Source organism: Seriola lalandi, unplaced genomic scaffold (assembly GCF_002814215.2).
Source record: "Seriola lalandi dorsalis isolate HSWRI2012SDOR001 ecotype SW California unplaced genomic scaffold, Sedor1 jcf7180002054316, whole genome shotgun sequence".
Taxonomy (NCBI): Eukaryota; Metazoa; Chordata; class Actinopteri; order Carangiformes; family Carangidae; genus Seriola; species Seriola lalandi.
The window spans coordinates 114,273-139,274 of record NW_019524869.1 but is presented as its reverse complement, the minus strand read 5'-3'; the positions used below and the strand labels follow the sequence as shown (position 1 = coordinate 139,274).

At 40.0% G+C, this 25,002-nt stretch overlaps 1 protein-coding gene across 2 annotated transcripts in view; it reads right to left on the bottom strand.

The window, feature by feature from the left end:
- adck1 (aarF domain containing kinase 1) overlaps positions 1-25,002 on the bottom strand; it is a 106,388-nt gene that overhangs the window by 25,344 nt on the left and 56,042 nt on the right. For both annotated transcript variants that reach the window (XM_023406735.2, XM_023406736.2), the window contains exons 7-9: positions 20,008-20,124; positions 12,574-12,723; positions 10,539-10,736 (exon numbers count right to left, since the gene is read on the bottom strand). In XM_023406735.2, coding sequence (XP_023262503.1) covers positions 10,539-10,736; positions 12,574-12,723; positions 20,008-20,124 — 465 coding nt within the window. The remainder of the gene's footprint in view (positions 1-10,538; positions 10,737-12,573; positions 12,724-20,007; positions 20,125-25,002) is intronic.

The following is a 25,002-nucleotide window of genomic DNA, read 5'->3' as shown; positions in this document are numbered from 1 at the left end:
ATAGCACCCCTTGCGGGATCAAGACGCACGTTTTGATGTATATATTACCGGGGTTTTCTCAAAGCTGCGGGACGAGTTACGCGCCGAAATTTGGCGGAAGAATAATAAACCCGAAACAGAATATTAATAGATGCCTCGGGGCTCTGCACTCCTCTACAGCTAGAATAGCTGAGAGGAGTGCCTTGGAGCTGAGCACCCGTGGCACTAATTAGTGTGAAGATATCTCTTACCTGTGCTGAAACTGACTATTATAGTAAAGTGGGTGATGGTGGCGCATAAGGATGACAGCTTTGCTAGTTGTTCAAGTCTGTAGTTATTCTTGCTAAACAAGACCAGATCAGAACCTATAGCTGCCTATAGTCCTATTCGAATTAAGCCTTGTGTCAGCTGGTTTCAGCCTAGTGTCATCTGATTTCAGTTAAGTCTTAGCTTATTTCAGTCTAGTATCATCTGGTTTCAGTCTACTATCAACTGGCTTTAGTCTAGTGTCAGCTGGTTTCATTCTAGAGTAAGCTGGTTTCAGTCTAGTAATTGCTGGTTTCAGTCTAGTGTCAGCTGGTTTCAGCTCTTCTGTTCTCTTCTCTACTCATCTCTGTGCTCATATATACAGTATTTTTCTGTTGTCATGACAACAGAAAAAGTTTGAAACAGTGACTGAAACATGGTCCATTAAGACTACATGTTAATGAGCAGTCACTTAAAGCTGCTGCTAAAGTCCAGATTTTATAACCACGTTATCTGACAAGATCACCAAACACATCAGTTAAAGACAAAGACTGAGCTGTGATTTCAGCTGGATTTACTGTAACATCTCTCACAGAGAGAGTTAGAAGAGACTAAATCCAATCAAGCAAAAAAAAAAGGATGCTTCAAAGAAGTTTTCGTAATTAAAAAATCGAGATCTGATATTTTTGGCCATATCATCCAACCCTAGACAAAAATTTACTAGCCTTGTTAAACCACAAACTGTCTATATTTTGGACTAATTACTCTGCTTTCAATGTGTAAAAAAGAAACATTCATTAGAAAATAAATATTCCTGCATGAGAAAGAAGGGCAGCAAAAAGCCACAGCTCTAAAAGCACTCGGCATTTGCTGCATGTGATTGCATGAACACTAATGGAATGCATCATCAGTTGTTAGAAACAGGACAAAAAAATTATCAATGCCTAAGAGAGCGGTTAGAGAGGACAAAGAGAAGAGAGGGAGCAGCAAAGGGCAGAAGAGAGGAGATGTCAGAAGAAAGACAAAGCAAAGCAGATGAGTGGTTGTGGCAACAGTAATGTCTCCAAATGTCTTCACAACTGTGTGTGTGTGTGTGTGTGTGTGTGTTTGTGTGTAGGTGTGCGTGTGTGTGTGTGTGTGTGTGTGTGTGTGTGTGTGTGTGTGTGTGTGTGTGTGTGTGTGTGTGCGTGTGTGTAACAGGGGATATAAAAATGACAGAAAGATGGCCTACATTGATGGGGTGCTTTCATCTCAGCTAAAGTGGGAGACAGACTGAGGGAGAAGAAAACCCTTTCACACACTCTCACATCAGAATATTATTATGCTGATGAATGCATAAAATACACAATCTTAATTCCCTCAATAGTATAATAATCCAGCTTCTTTGCAAAGACATTATATTTTTCTCCTCTGAAGCCACCTTCTACAGGTTTTTGTCCTGGTAAAGTTAGTTTTTATCACACTGGGGGCATGTCTAGTTCACCAAAGCAACGCAGCTCAGTGAACACATGAAACATTAGCTAACTCAGGCATGAATTTTTGTGTCAATAATAATATAAAATAACATTAGCCTCAGATATCTCGCTTACTTATTAAGATCCACATGCTGTTATATTTAGTGTGTGATATGATGTAATGATATTGAAGGAGACAGAGCTCAGCTCATGCAGGGTGCAGTTTATTAGTTACAGGGTAACTCACAAGCCACTCATATTTACCTACTGACATTCAGACCAAATGACAACACAGAATTGTTTGATCATGTGTGTTTTTAATCTGTTGCAAAAAAAAAAAAGTATTTCATCTGAGATTTCTGGATTAAGCTTTGGTCAGGTTTAGGCACAGACTTGGTGAGGGTTTGGGAAACATGGTGGTTAATGTTAATATTATCATTGTGCTATGGTTTGGGATGATTAAAATAATAACCACTTGGCTAAGGTTAGGGAATGGTTGTGGTCATAATTAAAGGAAGACAACCTCATTCTGCAATGTTTTGGCTCTATTGAACGTTAACATAACTAGTTTGTGAAGTTACTGATGCTGTTGCTTTTTCTTGGAAGGAGTTCTTTAAGGAGTCACGGTCTCTTCCTGCTCATTTGCACCAAAAATCACAGATAAAACAAAGAAAAAAAAGACTGCAAACTATATAAGGACTTCTCAGAAAACTGCTGCTGATATTCACAACCAATCACAACAAAACTCAGTGTGATCTTGAATGCACTGAATAATCATAAAATTCTCTCGGTCTTGTATTTCAAAAATTAAAAGAAAATAAAATGTATTTTGAGAGAAAAACATTTTCATGCTTAATGTGCAGGCCAGTTCATCATTTTTGACACATGGGTCCTACATCTTCATAAACTAAATAAGCACAAATAACAAATTGTCCTCACTGTCAATACAGAGTGAGGTGATGAAGAGAGACACCTTGAGGAAAATGGGGAGGAGCTCAGAAGATGACAATAAAGAACAGTAAGCAATAGAGACAGAGCAGACAGGAAATTAATGAAAAAGTCAAATCACTGAGCCGTGAGGAAACTGAAGGAAGCACAAATGAAATCACAATGTCACTGTTTATCTCTTTAACTGAGACATTTAACACATTTCTCTTTCTGTCTGTCTCTGTCTCTCAATGTCTCTCTCTCTGTCTCGCTCTCTAGCCCTCTCTCTCTCTCTGTTTCTTTCTCTCTCTCTGAGTGGACTGACTGAGTGTGTTGAGCATGGTGTCTAGAGGCTTGTAGTTGTTTTTTTCTGTGTTTGTTTTGTAGTTGTTGATGTAGTTGTTAGTTTGTTGGTGTGTTTTGTTGAGGTTTAGTTTTTAGTTTTAGGGCTTGTTTTTTGTGGTTTTTCCGGCCAGGCTTCGTCTGGTTGGTCAGCGTCTCAGACATCATGGTAAACACTGGTGACCTCCCCAGGCTGATGGGGAAACACGGCATCAAAGTGGGTGGAGGAGGTGGCCCTTGCTGTGGGAGGGGTGATTGGCCAGGATGCAGTAAAATCGGCTGCTCGTATGAACGGTGCTGTGGTCCTCTTTGTGGAGAAGGTGGAGCAGGTGAACAGGATGGTGGAGACAGGGATCACTGTTCACTGATCAATGTTTTAGTCTGTGTTGCAGTCCAATGAGCCTCCATTCATCAGTAATGAGTTTCTGGGCAGAGAGCTGTCCAGACATGGGAAGGTGGTGTCTCCCATTAGGAACGTGCTGTCTGACAGCAGGCAGCTCTATGTGATCCTCAACAACCCCTTTCATTTTAGAGTGGATGACTTTGATTATGTGCTTTTTGCCACGTCTTCTGTCATGAAATGTTTTGGTTATGGAGAAGAAAGACGTCGTTAAAGCTTGTCAAAACCGGCCCTGCCGGACACGGGAGAGCAACGCTCTGCTCCTTGCCACGGAGCCTGGAGCCAAAAAGCAGCGTGCTGCTGCGGATTGACCTGAAGGAAGAACTCCTGGCTTGTACCAGAGTGTACCAGATATGGAGTTCAACATCCCATATCGGCAGAGCTGAAGAAGCCATACTGCAGATGCAGAGCTGGGGCTAAGCGAAAGGCTAGGTGGAGATATAAGCCTTTCTTACCATCGATCCTCATGAGAAATGTTAACTCCCTTGCTGACAAATGTGATGAACTGGAGCCAATTGTGAAGAACCAGTGAGCATATAGTGAGTGTAGTCTCATGTGTTTCACAGAGACCTGATTAAACGACAACACTCCCAACCGTTGTGTGGATTTACCCAGCTTCATTGCAGTATGAGCAGACAGAGACGCCAGAGCAAGTGAAAAGAAAACAGGTGCTTGTGAACAATAGAAGGAAGTGAAGGAGAAGATCTGCTGTCAGGATATTGTTGGTAGTTGGTCTTTGACCATACTATGTATCGAGGGAGTTCTCTCACATCAACAATATTATTGTTTATATTCAACCAAGAGCAAAGCCTGTAGTCACGTATGACGTCATTCACAAGGCTTCCTTGAAATATCATCATCATTATCATCATTATCACCATGTCACTCTCACCTGACTGGCTTTGCTCAGTATGTTGACTGTCCCAAGAAGGAAATTAAGACACTTGATTTGTTGTATACAAACATTAATGAGGTGTACACTGCTTCAGCTCTACCACCACTTGGCAGATCAGATCATAATCTGTTTTTCTTCAACCTTTCTACAAGCCTTGTGTACTGAGGCAGGCTGCAACCATCCACTCATTCAGGAACTGGACCCATGAGGCCATTGAGTCTCTAAATGACTGTTTTAGTGCACAGATTGGAATGTACTGTTGGAGTCACAGGAAAATGATAAAAGCAATGACTCTGACCTTGATATAATGGTTGAAAGTACCACAGAATATATTAACTTCTGTATGGACACTGTAATACCAGCAAGGACTGTACACTGCTTTCCAAACAAGAAACCCTGGATCACCAGTAACATCAAGACCCTCCTCAACCAGAAAAAAGGAGGCCTTCAGGGATGGAGACAGGTGTGTGCAACAAGAGCTGAAGAGGAGATTGAAGCAGGTGAAGGAGGGCTACAAAAGGAAAGTAGAGAGGAACCTGCAGCACAACAACACCAGAGAGATGTGGAAGGGTAGTGAGGACCATCACTGCTATAAATAGACAGGCAACATCTCTCCCACTGCTTCAGCGGCAGCTTCTCCTACGGCATCTCCTCCACAACCCAACACTGCATCCGCAACTCCGTCCACACTGGGGTCAAGTCTCCTGTCCTTTACAGCAAAGGAGGTGAGGGCAGAGCTCAAGAGGCTTTGTCCTGGAAAAGCAGCGGCCCCGGATGGTGTGTGTCCAAGGTTGTTAAAGGACTGTGAAGCCCAGCTGGCTGAGCCTCTCCAGAGGATTTTCAACCTAATACTACAAACAGAGAGGGTCCCGGTCCTGTGAAAAACATCATGTCTGGTTCTGGTACCTAAAGTAGGGCAACCGGTTGAGATTAATGACTACACACTGGTGGCCCTCATATCACACATCATGAAGACCCTGAAGTGGCTGATTTTTCAAGTGCATTTAACACCATCCAAACCCCCATTCTTAAAGACAAGCTGGAAGGGATGGGGGTGGATCCTTGCTTCACGTCCTGGATTGTGGATTACCTGACAAGACAACCATAGTACTTCAGGCTGGGTAACTGTGTTTCAGTGACAGTGACAAGCAGTGCTGGTGCTCCACAGGGGACTGTGGTGGCGCTCCTGTTCACCCTGTATACGGCGAACTTTAGATACAACTCTGAGTCCTGCCACATCCAGAAATACTTGGATGACACAGCTATTGTGGCGTGTATCAGGGACAGACAGGAAGAGGAGAACAGGGATCTGACGATGGCCTTCAGCGAATAGAGCGACAAGAACTGCCTCCTTCTGAACAACTCTTAGATCAAAGAGATGGTCAGGGACTTTCAGAGGTCTAGGCCGTCCATTCAGTCAGTCAACATTTGAGGGAAGGACACTGAGGTGGTGCACACTTATAAATACCCAGGTGTGCACCTGGACAGTAAACTGGACTGGTCCCTGAACGCGGATGCCATCTACCGGAATGGACAGAGCCGGCTCTTTTTCCTCAGGAGGCTCAGGTCCTGGCACGGAAAGCACATGTTTCAGTCAGTCGTGGCCAGTGTACTTTTTGTGACGCAGTCTGCTGGGGTAGCAGCATGGCCAACATGAACACAAGGAGACTGGACAAGCTGTTCAAAAAAGCTGGGTATGTGCTTGGCAGGAGTCTGGACTCACTCTGAACTGTGGTTGAAAGACACATGCAATGTAAGATGGAGGCTATCTTAGACAAAACCAACCATCCTCCCACAACATTCTGGCAGGACAGAGAAGCAGCTATAGCTACAGCAAATGTCTCATCTCACTGCGCTGCAGAACAGAGAGGTTCAGGAGATCCTTTGTCCCTGCTGACATGAGGCTTTAGAAAACCTCAGTCAAGATCTATCTATCTATCTATCTATCTATCTATCTATCTATCTATCTATCTATCTATCTATCTATCTATCTATCTATCTTGGTTAAGTTTGACAGACTGCCATTAAAAAATCCAAGTTGAAATGCCATTTTAACATAATGTTTGTCCATTATTTGTGAGAAATCTATATCATATTTGATTTCCTTAACATAATGGCAGTTCTTCAGTTTGATTTTCACTTTGATTGTAACTATGTAGTTTCTTTATATTTGTATGTTTATCATACATAAATGAAAAATCATGATTTTAGTTATTCTTCTTCCGTAAGTTCCACGCATTACTAGTGCTGCATTTCTGCTTGTACTTTTCTTTTGTCTGGTATTTATATTTTTGAAATATTAAACTTATGCAATTGTCTCACCATAGAAATGAATGGAAACAATGATCAAATCCCTGAAACCTCATTTCTCTTTGAACTTCAATTACTTCTGCATACTCTAAGCTAATTAATTTAAACTTTAATTTGATCCCAAGACTTTTAGGTACTAAACTTGTAGTTGGCTTTTTGATATCTTTCAGTTTAAGTTTTATGCTTTTTTTCTTACAATTTCTGAGTTTATAACAGGTGTGTATTGCGTCAGGCTTGAGTGGGGGATATCACAGCAGATCAGAGTGGAGAGAAGCTCTTCAACTGGTCAGAAGAACTTTTCTTTAAGTCTTCTTCACGGCCACAAATTTCACTCTTGATACATAATTCCTTTCCAAAATGTAGGAAAATGTGTCTTCTTCCAGAGAATGTAAAATACAGAAGCAGATTTTCAGAGGAAAACATAAAACATAATACATAATACACATAATACCTTAACTCACTCCTGTTTCCACATTTTTGGCTCTAGAAACACCATAAAGCACAAATGTGTACAGGAAGGTCTTGGGGCACTAATGGTGTTAGAATTTTGCTGATATGAGGCACCATTGTTTATTAAATTGCAGTAGTTCAAGTGGTGCGCTCAGCCATTTTTCACTAAGCTCTGTCTCAGCTCAAAAGCACTCAGATGCTACTTGGGGCCCCAGGCTGTTAGGGGGCCCAGAGGGCTGACAAACTTTACTCCACAGTCTTATGCAGACTGTTGCATGGACTGTAACTGAAGTATAATGAACAGAGAACTGGAAAAAAATCACCATTGTTAACTCAATGAAATCAAACTTAGTAAAGTTAATTCATTTAAAATAAAGACAGGGATCAGTGATTGATCGTTAGGTATGCCCATTCACAGCTCATTCACGTCTCTGTCTGACTGGTGATTGGTCAACTGAACAGGCTGTTCTCTCCTGCCCACTGATTGCAAAGAGCAGAGCCACATCAAAATATTAATATTAAATAATAACTTTAAAATGAATTAAATTCCTTGGGGGCACCAGCTTAAAATAGGTTAGAGTAGCCAATATTGATTCAGTCTCAAATTATTACTATTAATCTGGAACTCTGATTAATAATTAACTTGATAACCATAACCAAATTACCATATCGACAGTAAGGCAAAGTTGGAGGATCAAAGTTCTGATGAGTAGAGGTTGGCAACATTCTCCCTTGTGCAACATTAAACACACCAGTAGTTATACTTATACTGTTTGTGTGTGTGTGTGTGTAGGTGTGTGTGTGTGTGTGTGTGTGTGTGTGTGTGTGTGTGTGTGTGTGTGTGTGTGTGTTTGTGTGTGTGTGTATCTGTGTGTCTGTGTGTGTGTGTGGGGGGGTGCCTGTGAGGACACAGCAAAGGCAATATGGCCGATTCAAAATGGTAGCTGGCCTTAAAAGAGAAGATTACCACAACATGGTGGTAAACAAAGAAACTACTTAAAATGGCAGCTGAGACCACATGGTGTGGGGAAGGGAAGGTGTGAGTTTTCTTTGTTAGCCAAGCTCATGTCGACTCAGGGTAGAAGGAGAAGGCTCGCATGCAGGTTCTAATACTGAGATGTACTACACAAATGTGTTACACAAATACCAAATCAACTGTCTGACTAACCACAAATTAAGCAAACATTACACCATCGTACTAAGTGGATACATTAACCAACATCTACATGTACATTGACGAAGGTTAAGAGACCTGATGCTAAGTTAATAATAATGAACTTTGTCATGCAGTGCTATGCTTTTCTAGGTGAAGTTAGGCCCAGTTAATGTTACCCAGTCCTTGGAACAAGGAGAAAGATCCTTTTCAGTGTCCTGGTAAAGTTCAGTGAATTTGTGTTGCTTCCTGAAGGAGTGAAGTCCTGTCTGCCTGTGTGGTCTCTCTTTGTTCGGCTTAGAGTTAGCTGTTCCACGCTAACTGCTGTGGCACTGGTTGCTCAGATAATCAGCTCGTATAATTTGTGTCATAACCGCTGAAGTAAACTTGTCCACTCGCGTCACTGCTGTTGAAGAGCAGAGTGAGTGAGAGTGAGCATGCTTTAAGCAGGCCTGCAAGAGTTTCAGGTAGCAGGGCTGACCTGGGCCAGGGGCCTTGTTGCTCTTTAAAGAGGTTCAGAGAGAAGAGAGGAGCTGCTGCTCCTGAATAAGCCAAGGAGAGAAGAGAGGGAGAACAAAGAAAGGGATCTGGTTGTATGGTGACACCCTGGGGTCACATTTTCTTCAGAAAATGTAGAAGTTTCTAGTTGTAATATTTGTAATCTTGAACTTCCATAACATCAATCCTGAATGTTATTTATATATCTAAAAATAGTTATTTATAATAAATCTTTGATTTTAAGCATAATCACTCCATGACCTCTGCTCTAGCGCCACCCTTGGGACCAATGTAACATTTAGCTCCAATTGTGTTAATTCTCTACAAATCACAACAGTCAGTCTGTTTGTTCTCTACCATCACTGCATGCTGCAGTACTTCACACCTCTTCTCCTGTAGATACAGCACATATTTAGCATTTACATGTTCAGGTTTGAAGGAGAGATGCTATGTACTGTATGTAATGTTAAATCTAAGTCACGATTCCCCAAATATATACATCTCAGTTTGAGAAATACCAAAACACACACAAGGAGTTATTCATGTACTGGACCCTGCCCAATCCCGCCTTGCACTGCCCATCTTATTAGAGGGGGCGGCACACTGTAGCAGACTGTTGTGCAGTGCTTTTGCCAGCTCCAAAAAATGTTGCATAAGAGAGGTATAAATAAACTCTCTCTTGAGCACAGATGGCATGTGGAACCCCTGTGGGTAAAGGGATATTCACACACACAAACAAGTTTCTGCTGGTGTATTCTATAAACAATCTTATCTTGAAGAGAAACCTAATTACTCCAATTCTAGTCATGTTAACGTTTATGTTAATGTTTAGTGTCAATATGTGGTCCTCCTTGAATTGGGAAAACTAACCTGTTACACTACATGGCCAACAGTACCCTTGGCACCTATGCTGAAAAGACTTCTGCTGACTCTATCACATGTCCATGTTTCCTCTGCCTGTAGCTCATGGTCATGAGAGATTCTCTCCGAGACCAACCCTAACCCAACTTCCTGTTGGCTCCCACCACACATGAATGAAATGGAATTATTTAATGACATGGCTCATGTAGACTTTCCAAATGTTATTGAACCAAATGAATCAAATACTGATAAGTCATTCTGAGTTTGTGACGCTCATTTACCATTTATTTACTGTTTTACAATGGCTCCTTTTCCAATGGTTGTGTGTGGGAAAAATACTTTTTGGGTCAGAGTGCATCACTAAAAAGTTGAGAAGGTGAAATTGTGATTCCCTGTTTGGATACTATGCTAAAATCACCTCATATCAGCTACATTGCTGTGGACTAAAAACAGCCCCAAACCAAAGGCCACTAAAGAATGTGGACAGGTATGTGTTGCCAAAGAATCTGTCACCACATCAATCATAAATTAATTGCAAACATGTTTCCAATGTGTTGTTAAATAAATCACCCTTGGCCTGAAATTGCATTCAAAAACTATCAAAGCTTAATAAAGGGGCAGTTCAAATTCACAAAAAAAGGTTTTCCTGCGTGGTTCTTCTGATACGTAGAGATGCAGATTTCACTTTTACTTGCATGTTGAAGCATCCACCAGATATCAAGCTCTAACACCCAATCTATACATTTCATCCCTGGGTTCATCTCCAGCGTGTCAGAGGGAACTGCTACGCTTCAGTTTGAATCTGTACATCTAATGGCCCACACCACACTGGAGCTTTGTAACTGCAATTCACAATGTATGTTTACTTTGTTTTTGTTCTTCCAACTTCCAGTTCCAACTGTAGCTACATTGACTGTGATGATTGCTGTGCTGTGGACAGATAAATAGTGTGTGTGTGTGTGTGTGTGTGTGTGTGTGTGTGTGTGTGTGTGTGTGTGTGTGTGTGTGTGTGTGAGATCATACCTCAGTGTGTGTGACAGGCACAGAACTAATGCCGGCATTGACTGCGGTCCAGGAGCGAGCGGTGAGCACACAGGCAAACAGCGGGTACAGATCTCCAGCGCCCAGTCTCCGGCTGTAACGCTCCACCTTGGATATGTCCCCCTTAATCAGAGCCTGCCACAGCCGACAGTAGTCCAGTCTGAAGTCTGGCTGCAGGATCTGGAGGGGAGATGAGGGGGGAATGATGATAATGATAAATTATGGTACTGCAAACAGTAAACAATAAATTGCATTTGTATCACAAACATCTGTATTTTTGTGCTTTGCATTTTCTATTGTACTCAGTCTTTATTTTTTATTGAAGATTCTAAGCAACAAAGCCACTGGTCACCTAGAGCTCCTCTTTCATAGCCTCCTAGTGAAGATCATCACTGGTTAATTCAGAGAGTGGAGAAAGTCTTCACTGTTCAGCAGAATTAAATCAACAGCAGGACATGAATAGCGCCATCTGCATGTTTGAGCATGTTAATATGCATCCTCTTGTACAACATAAACAATATGAGGACCCATTGCTCTATAGCAAGGTTATTATCATTACCTAAAACTAACAAAATAACCAAAACTAGATGTGAAAAAACATTTTGTTCACTGAAATAAAAATAAAAATAAAAATGAGGCTTTATGAAAAAAGTGAGACTGTATTGTTTCTTTACAAAACTAAAATAAACTAAAATTATGGAGAAAATGTCTTAAGTTTTGGTCTTTGTCAGATTATTCCATACATCAATTGGTGTTTTAGGAGGATATTAAATCTATCTTCAGTTATTTAGCTGTGTCAGATGGAGCAGTAGCTTATAGCTGATTGGTTCTCAGTGTATGACCAGTACATATGCACTTTAAGTGTCCAAAACATTCACTATATTAATGATGTCAAGTATGTTGTAGTTAATTAACTGCAGTGATGAGCCACAGAGCTGCAGCTGGATAGTCCAGTTCATGGATGAGTTCATTTTAAGTTGTTCATTTTACAAAAAACTAAAACTAACACTGACACAAATAAAAACTAAATGAAAACTGAGCATTTTCAAAAAATAAAACTACACTAAACGAGCAAACCTGCTTTAAAAACAAATTAAGACTAAACTGAAATTGGAAACATAAAGGTAAAACTAATCCAAAACTATTAGAACATCGCTCTATAGTACTTCAAGAATGAGCCTTGAACCCAACCTGCCTGTCTTTATCAATTCAAGTATTTCCATTGTTTTGTTGTCATGAGTTAGAGGCAGGCAGTATGTTTCTGACATCAGGTATCTCGACAACAAGGACCAGCAACATGCATTGATTGATTGTCCCCCAACTAAGCACTTTAGACACACACACAAAGTGTAGTACCCTACTGGTAATGATGCTGGAAATGACTGTGTGTGTATGTGTGTATTTGAAGAGTGGATTAATATTCTACTCCAAAATGACAGCTGAAATTTGAAGTCATTAGGAATAAATTGGTGCCATTATGGTTGAAGGGAAGTCTGTCCGTGTGTGTGTGTTTGTGTGTGTGTGTGTGTGTGTGTGTGTGTGTGTGTGTGTGTGTGTGTGTGTCAAAGATGAAGGAGTTGCATATTTATCACTAAAGTCCCTTCATGAATACAGAAACAAGCAATAAACAGACTCATATCAGACCTGTGGGTGTTTGTTAAAGCAAGTGTGTTAACAATCAAAAAGCATGTGTGTGTACAACATGAGTGTGCATATTTGTGCCTTTATAATTAAGGCTGTGGTGAACCAATCCAAACATAGCACACTGCACTCTGCCAAGAATGACGTTAAATGAGCTGTTTATCAAAAAGCTTTTATCCTGCTGCAGCTCTAATATAAGTGTGCCTGTGGAAGTGTGTGGTGACCATGTGTTATTTTATGTGCATCTTGACATCTTCATGTTTGTTTGTTACTCTGCCTATATACTCAGGGCCTCAGTCAGCAGCATGAAAAATGGAAGGCAATATTAGAACCAGTGGTATTTTCTTTATGTCCGTGCAGCCTGGAGATTTCCCACCTGATAAAGGCCGTGATCCAGCAGGACAATCTCTGTCTTCTTGCTCTGGGGACACTTTCGGACCAGCACATTGCCTGGGTGTGGGTCACAGTGAACAAAGCCATGGACGAAGATCATTTCACTGTACATCTTACCCAGGTTCTCTGAGATCTGTTGGTAATACAAAGGAAAAGTTCACAGTTAAGTGCACACCATGAGCTTAACAGTTTCACTTTGACATGAGTATAAATAACTAAATACAGAAAGAAATAATTATATACACTGTTGCCCATAAAGTTGGACTAATTTTGTTTTCAGACACAATCCTCTGTTTATTCCTATTTAAATGCATCAGTAATCACTTTTGACCAGGTGCAATGATTACATTATGTGTCCCTATTACCCAGGTGAAATGAAATAAATCACATTGTCACAATCATTTTATGGAAAGAGGTAAAAAATATTTTATTCCAACTTTATGAGCAACAGTGTATATAAATAAATGAAAAATGGTAATAAAAAACACTATTGTTGAATTTTTACATTCGTTTATTTATTTATACATTTATTTATTCTTGTATTTATACATTTACTCATTTATTATTATTATTATTGTTGTTGTTGTTGTTATTATTATCATTATTATTCATTTATATTTTGAGCACAAAAGGCCCCCAAATGATCAGCCATCCACCCCTTGTTTTTCCACTGTAGGCTTTCACTTGCGACAGCATGTTTTCAAAGGAGGAGCAATTATGCTCAGTCTACACTGTAAAACCTAACAGTACATCTTAATAAAAGAAGTAAGTTAACATAACTTAATCTTGGAAAAAAGTTGGAGTCACTCGTTCCCATGAATTTAACTCAAAAATGAATTGTTGAAGTAATGACTCAGTTGTTTTGAGTTCACTTACATTTTTGGAGCATTTTAAGTATTGGTGATATAATTCCAGTTTGTTCCATTGACTCATTTTCTTTAAATTGACTTTATATCATTACAAAAATGTAAGCCCCTCTGATGGGTTGCTATAGTATGCTGAGTATGGCTTAGGATTTTTCAATTTTTTGATTTCAAATAATTCTTGATTGTTCTTGAAATGATCTCCCAATGTGTGAAGATTTGATGTTAGTCACATAAAAAAAACAAGTATTACTAGTCATTGACAAAATAATTGAATAATCATGTAAGTACATTTTCAAATAAAGTAAATAAGTAAATCAGTACATTTAAAATTCTAAGTTTAAATTTTATTGTAAATTTAATATTTTGGGTTTTGGACTGTTGGTAGGACAAACAAGGCATCTGATGATATAACTAAACAATTAATCAAAAAAGTTAGTTGCCGACCTAAACTTTATTCACTCTTCATTTGTGTTTGGGAAACCCTGTTTGTTGCATTCTGCCCTGCCGTTCACTTTGGTCTTTGCGCACGCGGCACTGAGAGAAAAAAGAGGATGTGACCGGCTCGGACCAGTTTGCACTCAGCACTGGAATAACGGAGAAGATCAGGAGGACCCGCTGGACTCCGGTATGTTTGTTAATGAAATAATTGATTTGGCGACTCAGGACACAGATAGGGTTTTGTCTTCCACATGAGGTAAGTTTTTTTTGTATTGGTGCTTTGCACAGCATGTGTTACTGTTTGTCATGCCGTTTTGAATTGTAAAAGTACATTGTGTGAACGCTGAAATGTGCTAGCTTACTGAGCTGTGCAAAATTTAGGCATAGTTTGCAAGCAGCCCAATTCCTGCTTCAGTGGTTCAGAAAGAAACGTTTAATAACGACATCGACATCGACACCATGACCCATTGCATCACAGACTATATAAACTTCTGTGTGGAGAGCACTGTGCCCTCCAAGTCAGTACGCTGTTTCGCCAACAATAAACCCTGGGTGACCTCCGAGATTAAGGCCCTGCTGAACGAGAAGAAGAGGGTCTTTAGATCGGGGGACAAGGAGGAGCTGCGCAGAGTCCAGAAGGAACTCAAACAGAAAATCAGGAAAGGGAAGGACTGTTACAGACAGAAACTGGAAGAGCGGCTGGTGCAGAATAACACCAGAGATGTCTGGAGTGGACTGCAAAACATCTCTGGCCACGGAAAAGGAGTGAGGAGAGACCTGAGCTGCGGCGACAAGAACTGGGCAAATGAACTGAATCTGTTCTTCAACAGATTTGATTCTGCCCCCTCCCCCCTTACCTGCCCTGCACCCTCTTCACACCTCCCTGGGCCAGCTCCCCCTCCTCTCCTCAACCTGCTACTTTCAACTCCCATTCACCTACAGCCCTCCCCTCCCCACCAGTACAACTTCCCCCTCTCACCCCCACTACCCCCATATCCTCACCTCAGTCATCTTCCACCCCCTTCTCCATAACAGTTGATCAGGTGAAGTGTCAAAGGCCCCAGGCCCGGATGGCATCAGCCCCAGATTACTGAAGGACTGTGCAGATCAGCTCTGTGGTGTGCTCATACACTTGTTTAATCTGAGCCTGAGCCTGGAGAAAGTACCGGCCCCGTGGAAGACCTCCTGTGTGGTCCCGGTACCTAAAACCCAGCGCCCCAAGGAGCCTAACCATTTCAGGCCTGTTGTCTTGACCTCTCACCTGATGAAGACTTTGGAGAGGATCATCCTGAGTCACGTGAGACCACTGGTGAGCACACAGCTGGACCTCCTGCAGTTTGCTTACCGGCCTAGTGTTGGGAGTGTAACAATATATTCAAAATGCCATGTAAAAAATGTTTTACAAAAGATAATAATTTTCCAAATTATTCCAAAAATTAATTATTAATTATTCAGTTATTGGCTTGCATGTTTTCAGGTCTATCTTAATGCAATGCTCACATGTCCATGTGTCCACGTAAAGAGTTGTTGATGTCTGTAATCATTCCTCATGTCCATATGGGCTCTAACGAGATCCCTCCCTAACCAATAGGGGATCTTCATCTTGGCAGTCACTTGTAGCTTTGTCGTCACTGTTTTGTCCCAACAATAAACCTACATGTGACTAGAAAGACAAGGAATTTTGTACTAAAAGGAACAACTTTGGAAGATACCCAGTTGATTAGTGTAACTCAGATTGCTGAAGCCTCATATTTACTTCGGCTGAACTTTAGAAGTCAGTTTCACATAGAACGATGACTGGATTTAGTCCTCCATCTCTTAGTGTAGTTGTGTTATGAAGGGATCTCTTCACAGCCAGTATGAACAGGAGGAATGATTATACACACCAAAAATATTTACATAGACATATGGCATTTGAGTCTTAGTCTTAGTATTAGGATTGGTTAAGGTTTTTTCAAGGCTATCCTTTAAGTGAGGTTCAGGTTACACACATTTTTAAAATGTGCTTAAAAATCAGGTCTCATCACGCACATAAAGACTAATTTAACAGATTATCTGCTCCCAAATTTGGAACACAAATTAAAAGTTTATAAAATAACTGAGCGTCATAGACTCCCTACTCATCTCTCTTTTGATTTCTGTCCATGTAGTTGATTTGATAATCATTGTGTATTTTGTTTGTGCTCATCTAAACTAAGAAAGCTTCTACAATAAGTCCAGATCCTCACAAATGTCAAAGGGATTTGACATGATCGGGGTGACTTTGATTATGTCTTGAAACAGTTAAAAAAGAGAAACCTTATCTGTAACCTGATCACTTAAGATATTCTGAGCTAAACATTGGTAACGAGAAGACAGACTAGAACTCCCCCCTCATTATATGGAAGGACGAATTGAGGGTAATAATAATAATAATAATAATAATAATAAATAATCTTGAACTCTTAGCTTGGCATAAGATGTTAGTACAGTGAAACACCATATTGCTGAACTAATACATGGAATTATGGCCAAGCATTTATTTGCTTAAGCTTACACATTGCTTCGACTTGCATGTAAAAATCTGGAAGCAATGGTGTAATGATGTTTTCTTTTTCATCATTAGCCTTTTTATAAGCTTGATTATTTGTAAAATTACACTCACATACACTGAACATGTATTTCCTTTTCAGGATGAGTTGGAGGCAACCCAAGAGGGAGCAGTGGCTCTGGTGGCAGTGGTCAATGAAGAAGAGGTGCCTGCAGGAGTTCCCTTTGAAACTCACCACGTGTCAATCGTCCTCGAGGATCAGGTTGTGATGTCTCACAGATCTTGGACAGATTCACTGGTGATTTTGTTTGGACTGATCTATGCTCTCCATTTGAGCTACCCTGAGAAGCTAAGTGGCTTCTTTGAGTTCATCCAGATTGTCCTCTTAAATCTTGATGATGGGAGAAAACAGCTCAAACCTAAGTTACAGGCCTTGAAAAATGAGCTGGAGTAAAGTTGTCAACAGGTTTTGTTGTTGAAGGTCAGCAATGTCAAAAATGATCGTTTGGCTTGCGTGCTTTAGTTCTGATTTTTGTGTTTAAACAGGTACTGTGCAAATCATAAGGGGTGTTTTCCCTGAAAACGTCATTAATAAGTTAAAGAAAAACAAAAGTAAGTGGAGAGGAGTAAACTAACTTTTGAGAGCTGTGAACATTGAAATGTTTTACATTGAAATGTTTAACTATTTATTTATGAGTGTTAAGCATTCAACTAAATAAATTGTTTAAGTTTTGTCAGACATGTGTGTTTGTATTGTGTTAACCAGACTTAAAAGGTTTAAGGCAATCAGTTTCCTCAGATGAATTGAGTAGCTACAGCAAAGTTTTAAGTTGTCAAAACTAGAATGTAATCATTTGCTTTAGTGGAAGAAAACTGAGTAACTGAAACTTAGTGGAAACATTTGTGTGAAGAAGATCCATTCAAGTTAGTCTTACTTAATTCAGATCAGTTCTATTGACACATTTTAATAAGTTTGGAGAAATGCTACATATGAGTGTAAAATTTTTATTAGTTTTAAGTTCAATGAACTGAATGGAATTAGTACTATTAACTTTATTTACCCAAGTTACCTTAACATTAAATACATGAGTTGCTTGTACGCAAATAAACTAATTTTTCATGCTTAAATTGTTTGAGTTAATAAACTTAAATGGTTCAAGGCAATCAGTTTCCTCAAACAGTTTGAGTTGAACTCATCAGGTTTTACAGTGTAATGATGCTTCAATATGACCAACTACCTGATCATGCTCATAATTTATAAATAAAGCTGTCTTCTTTAAAATTAACTTTCAATTGAATATAAATGAATGGAGCCTTCATGTAAAACAGTGATGACTGCTGGAGGTAAGATTTATAAAACGTCCTATCAGCACAGATTAATTGGTCAACCTCTGTTGCCTACCCACTTCTACCTGCTTGCAAAAATCATCATTAGCCTTAAACTCAGCTCCACTAGCCCGAGAGTGACGTCACCAGAACAGCTGAGAAGCCATGCTATCTGACCACCGTCCCAGGGAGCGTTGCAGGTGGAGCCAGCACTGAAACAACAGAGCAACCTCAGGTTGTTTGGCAACTTGTTCTTCCATCTTCTTAATAAATGTAATTATTTCAGTGGCTTGTGCTGCTGCTCCTAGTGTCTCTAGCGTATTCTTGCTCAGGTGGCTGGATCATATTTCATCATCTCCCCGGTGAATGGTAAATGGACTTGCATTTTTATAGTCTTTTCTATAGTCTTATAGTCTTACTGACGATACTTGCCATATTCACCCATTCACTCACACATTCATACATCACATTCATACACTGATTGAACAGCCATCAGGGGCAAAATGGGGTTCAGTATCTTGCCCAAGGATACTTTGACACGTGGACTGGAGGAGGCAGGGATCGAACCACCGACCTTCTAATTAGTGAATGACCCGGTGAGGCTGAACAATACGAGGACATATACCATATTAGACAAGATTAATTCTTTGTCAGAGATATTGCCATACTGTTAATACAATGGTATCTATCCCTTTAAGATCTCTGGGTAATTAAGCCTACATAATCAGATGTGCAACAGAGAAAAAGTCAATATACAAACCAGTGAAACCAGTGAAGATAATTAAAAACAGTCCTCAAGATATTGGTATATGGGAACCTCATTAGCAGCTTACTAAGACAACATTAGACCAAAGACCTGCTCCACTAAAAATCTAGTTCCAATGGGATTTATGAATGAAGTCAGTCCTATCTTAAATCTTAGTAATATGAAGGAGAAAGCATTGGTCTGCTGTGTTCACGTCTTGAGGTCAAGTTAAGAGGAAAGTCTCTTTGGGCTCTAATCCATCATGTGATTACACACACAGACACAGGGTCCAGCATGCACCACTGCCACCTAATAATTCTATCCATCTTGTTGTGTGTGTGTGTGTATGTGTGTGTATTTGTTCATGGTCTTATAACCTGCTGGGGACATTAAACCTGAATGCACACTTACCCATGCAGACTTGTGTCACCATGGGGACAATAACTGAGGTCCCACAGGTAGAGACTGCATTTTGAGGTTAAGAGTTGCTCTTTGGGTTAGAATATGTTGGGGTAATGGTTAGGGTAAGGGGCTAGTGAATGCGTTATGTTAATGAGAGTCCCCATACGGATAGAGGAGCAAATCTGTGTGTGTGTGTGGATTATTTAAATAAGCTGCCAATCAAAGACTATAACATGAAATATAATTTATATATTACACTTGCCTGGTGCTTTATTTGAAGTTGTGAAATTGTGATGTCCAAAAGGGCGTTTTGTATCCTGTCATGCAGCGTGTCCTCCACTTTTCTCTGTGTTTTAGCTGCTAGCTCAATGGTAGAATAGCTGCTTGGTGTTGTGTTGTTAACTTGTCAATAAAGTTAGAACGACAAATAAAAAAGGGAAAAAAAAGTTGGATTGTGGGTCAAAATAGCGACAACTTGGGGTGTGGCTGAGAGCAGTGACGGCTTTGTTGTGACATCACAAAGTTCCAGAAGTCCTGACAGCTGGTTTTAAGGCTCAGTTTCTAAATACTGGCTGTGTGCATTTCTCTGTGGACTGAGCGCTTTGATACTTTCAAAGTATTAATATAGAACCGACACCTGCTTTATAATCAAACAACACTTTTATAGACAGTACATCTACCAGTAAATTTCAGATTCTGTAGTTAAAACAGTAAGACAACAACTATACAAGATATAAATCATTTTTAAGAAAATGTGAATAAAATTGTGGGTCCATATTTGCTGGAAAATGTTTATTGTCTGACTTTACATTTGAATGATATTTACCACCTTCCTAGTTGAAGCTGTCTGGACATTGTGTTACACTGATATTGTAACTGAGTCACTGTCTGTTTGTATTTCTAATGTACATAGTACTAGTATAGTACATAGTAGTCTATGAGTATGATGGTATTGAAATAAAGGTTTTTAACATGATATTTTAATGCTGCAGTGGTGATAAGATTAGTTGATTAATCATGTAACCATGATGGTACCTGGATTATCAGTTGATAAACTGCTACACACACACACTCTGTCTGAAAGGGAGCAGGCAGAGCAGCAGACAGTACCTCATTGATATTGATGCTGTGTTTCTTCATGTAGTCTCTGTCATTGACCTGCCCCCCCTCTGCAAACTCCATGGTCAGGATCCTCTTTGTGGACAGATCCCAGTGGATCATCGGAATCTGTGGAGAGAGGGACAGAGGAGGTGAAGAAGAGACCAAATTTTAGCTTTTTCATTGATTTTTCTTTGCTTTTATTAGATTTTTTGGAAGACCACTTTCTTTTTTTTTTTTTTTTTTACTAGATTTCATTTGTCTGTACAGCTGTTGCACAGGTCTGCATTAAATTATATCCTGTTCTAATTTGGATTTGCTTCAGTGCTAGTTAAACAGGACTGATTAAGATCACTGTCTAACTAATCACCCCCTTTTTTAATAGCAAAGAGTAATAAACAAACACATACAGGTAGCCATCTAACTAAAGAGCAAATATGTATATATTTTTGAAAAACCTTAATATTTGAATGCATTAAGTATATGACCTTCAATTGATTTAAACAGTGATTCAAAATAATTTGAATCTGATGAACTGATGGGATATTGAATACAGATTTAACCTTGTGCTGACTGATTAATCTTATTTTCATCTTCATCACATTATAAAAAAGTGAATTAAACATATTGCAACAGACTAACTGGAACGCCATGAATTAGAAAAAAAAATGTATTTACACCGCCATGCACGCAGGGTTTTCAAGGCACGGCACCTACAACAAATGAACCTTAAAAAAAACACTGCGTTTTGGTGTCAGGTCGTAGCCTCACTCACACGCAACAGACAGCACAGAGGTGGAGACCAGCAAGGAGTGAACTTTTTAACAGAGCTGATAACTACTCTGAGTGTCATGACAACCTTTGCGAGTAAAAAAAGCAATTAGCGAGTCCTCCATTACACCACCTGTTCAACAAGACTTAAACATGAAGCACGCTACATTTTAAGCTTCTCCATCCACCGCGGATTGTTTTACACAAGCACAGTGCGCTAACGTTAGGCTTGTGAACTGTTATAGACAAGCTAAAAGGAAAACTGTGTGTATACTGCAGTTTCATTTGTGTTACCCGCAGCAGAGGGAGGAGGATGGATAAGATGACCAATAGTGACCTTTGTCTGTGTTCTTCATTCGGCAGCAAAACTGTATATGCACACTATTCGTTTATTTATTGCAACTCATAGAGTCATTGCAAATTTTTCTAATATCGTGCAGGCCTAATTTGACCCCATCTCTACTAAACTGTAAACACTGACAGAAAAAGTAGAACTGAGAGAAACACATGAAATACTTTGTAAGGTTGTGTTTCATGATCAGTCCCAGGCCACTCAGAGCTAAATCTGTTTACAAAGTGTATGTGTGTTTTCCACTGCACTGACACTTCATGCACTTCACCATCATTCACATCACTAAACTTTTTGTCTATCAGATATAAGATCATCTCCGGTGATCACAGCACTGCTGACTTTTCTAGTCAAGTCCATTCATCCATTTTCTGCTGCTTATCTGGGGTTGGATGGCAGCAGCAGGTCAAGTAAAGTAGTCCAGACATTTATTTCCCTAGCAATGTTGTCCAGCTCCTCCTGAGCAATCCTGAGGCATTCCCAGGCCAGATGAGATAATAGTCTCCATTGAAGTTTAGGGCTGCTCAGTCTAAACACATGGCTACAATCTAAATGCCCCTCACACAACATAGGTTTAGTTGGCAGTTGCAATCTTTTCTGGGAGCGCAATAGAGCTGAATTTATTCAGGGTTGTGATAGCAGTTAAGAAATTTGCTGAACTGAAGTACATCCAACCTCCTCACACTTTAAATAGCCACTGGAAGTCTGAACCAAAGGAAACTTATCCTTCTGTCAAATAATAAATAGTAGTAAGTTCTCAGTATACTTACATTTAAGTGCAAATTACATTTTAACTTTGGTCTTGATATAACACAGAAAAATGGACTTGTTTGTTACATAAATCCACTTGTACCTGACACGATATTACTTGTCTTTTTAATTCGGAGAGTCCTTTTCTCAGTCCCCGAAAATAAAGAGTGACAAACAGTCTTCAATCCAAGAATCAAAATTTACTTAAATATGTTTAATTGTCTTTAACCAAAAATGAAGTGCTGGTCAGCAAAAGAAAAATGATATAGAGCTCTATATATAAAATGTGAAGGGTGCGTTGCAATGACCAACGGGTTCCAAAGGGTGCCATGGCAGCAGCTATCCTCCTCAATGGCCACAGGGAAATGGTCGCAGTCCCTCCAATAACAGGAAACATCACATTATCAGGCGAAACGAGGTGAGCGAGTGCGGAACATGGCACACACAGGTTAATTATGCTGCAGCTATAACCATTTGAGCCTTCAATCCCCATTAGGAGTGCTATCATAAACAAACTGGCAGCTAGCGTAATATGATATCGTTGTAACACTTAAATGGCATTACACGCAAAAAACAGTGATAATATTTCAGCATAAGCTGGCTGAAATTACAGCTGGGTTACACATGCATCATTTTTTAACAGAAATAGCATTCACCCCGGTCCACAGGGCACTCGTGCTCTAGCTGCAAATATTCTTCATGCGATCTCCACCGCCAAACGCATGTGACAGTTCATGCAGCACACCTGGACAGTCAAGAGTGAACGGAGCTCTTCTCCTCTGTTGACTTTTCTCCATTGTGCTGTTATGAAACAGCACAAGGATGAGAAGGCTTTATACACTTATACGCTTTACAAAACCTTCTCTTTCTTGCGCTGTTTCATGATTCTGAAATTCCAATAATCATAAATCACAGATCTGTCAACTGACACGTGCTCATACCACACAGAAATATTAATAAATCCACTTTAAATACGTACAATTGCACCAACTTCATCTCCTAACACAAAATCACTTAAAGTGGCTCTCTTCAATGTGAGATCACTATCCAATAAGACTTTTATTTTAAACAGATGAGCTGTTAGCATGGCACAGGGATGCACAACCAGACCATGGGTTAAAGGGTCAGCTCTAAAGGATCAACGAATGGAAACCAGGCAAACTGGAGAGCATAGGCACAAAATCCAGTTTGTAAGACTCTCTATTGATATTTAATTGTTTCTTATATAGAAAAAGTAACATCAAAAGGACTGATTAACATTAACCTTCTTTGCCATGCATGAATACACACACACACAAACTAGTCTTTTCCCCTTTCTTTCTGTCCCTCCTTAGATAAGAGTCATGAACTACAACTTACATTCCAATCCTGAGTAGTGACCAGCAGAACAGTCTTCACAGACACAGATCTGACAAAGAATATGAAACTGAATAGCAAACTGTTCTGTAACTCATGATACGTTGCTATGTAATAAGTCAATCCCCAGATTTATATCTTATAGAATGGTTGAAATGTAACATGTAGACTTTAAGACAATGTCCTTCAGGTGACCATACTGTCACCATCCTTCACACAAGGTAACACACACTACATGACATCCAGAATGTCCACATTATTATTATTACAGTCAAAGAACTGCTGTGTATCCACATTTATAGACCATTAGCTTTAGGAAGTGTTTATTATGTTGTTTGATCAGTTAACATTTTGTGTTATGATTAATTCTAGGTTTGAAGGATGTAATATGAAATCCACACTTGTGTTATTCTTGTCTGTCATTATTAGTGACATTAGGTTTATATGTTGTTTCATTTAATGTTTTATTGTCATGGTGGAAGGCAGAATTGAGGTTATAGGTAAACTAGAATTAAACTATTCAAAAGTTCTGTGGAAAATGACTCTTTTCTCCAAGTTGAAACACAGGAGAAGACAGGTAACACCCGCGAAACATGCGCCAGCCCCCAGGGGAAAATCTTTTTTTTCATTTCACACATTGCTCTTAGTCATTGGTTCTTAGCAACAGCTCTTAGCCATTGCTTTTTGCAATTTTGCACTTCATTGTTTTGCCCAAATCCTTTGTTCTTTCTCTGCCACATGCTCCAAGTAACATGCTTTCTGTCTACATGGGCAATCTTTTATTTTCATAGCCAAATGAAGACCAACTGAACCAAAACATCAGAAGTTTCTCAGAGTAACTTTTTAAAAACTTTTATCGCGTTTCATTTTTGGAGATTTTTGACAGTTTTAGAGTCATCTGGTTAACACCAGTCTGTTCTTAAGTTATCCAGCCAAAGTTAAGAGCATTAGTGTTAATTTCACATCAACCCACAAGAGACACCAGCAGATAACACATCTGCCCTGGACCGCCTGCAGAAAAGCCTACCAGAAGTGCCAAGACAGAAAGTCTACTGGCAAACAGAGCTAAACTGCTGAGACACCGGTAGAATCCGTCACTGTGATAATGGGACACGGCCTCCAGGAGAATCCACCTGGATCACATGTCTCCAGGGTTACCATGGCAACCTCAGCCCCCTGGGTTCCAGCCAAGGGTCTCTAGCTACAGCGCAACTCACAGTAGGCCGGTCTTAACACTCTGCTCATGACTGGGTTGATGTCGAAATATAGTAATAGTTATTAATCAACTCCCATTCGTAGACATAGTGATCATAAGCTGTATAGCCATAGTGTATAGCCATAACATATTCCCCCTCACCATTGCCAACTCATCACACTCACAGCTCATTTCATTATTATTTTCATCTTTATGATTATTACATTTTGCATGATGGTTTAGGTGTTTGGAGTGATCAGCCCATCACAAAAAGGTAGAGGTATTAGGCTTGATCTGTTTACAGAATGTACAGAATGCTGCGTTTAGTCCACTTTGTCTATTTCTTATCAAGACGGGAATTGAGGAAGCCTCTGGCACACTGGGCCCCTCCCCTCCTGGGAAGAGTCATGAGTGGCATTCTGGAACCAGAACACTTGAGTTGGAGACACAAACAACTGAATGTACTGTTCTTTTATCAGGCTGGGGAGACTGAGGATGATTCTGATGCCACCATAGAGGAAGGTGGGGGCTGTGACGCTTGTGTTGGTGGAGCTGGAGCAGGTGAAGTTGGACGGGGAGGTTGCAG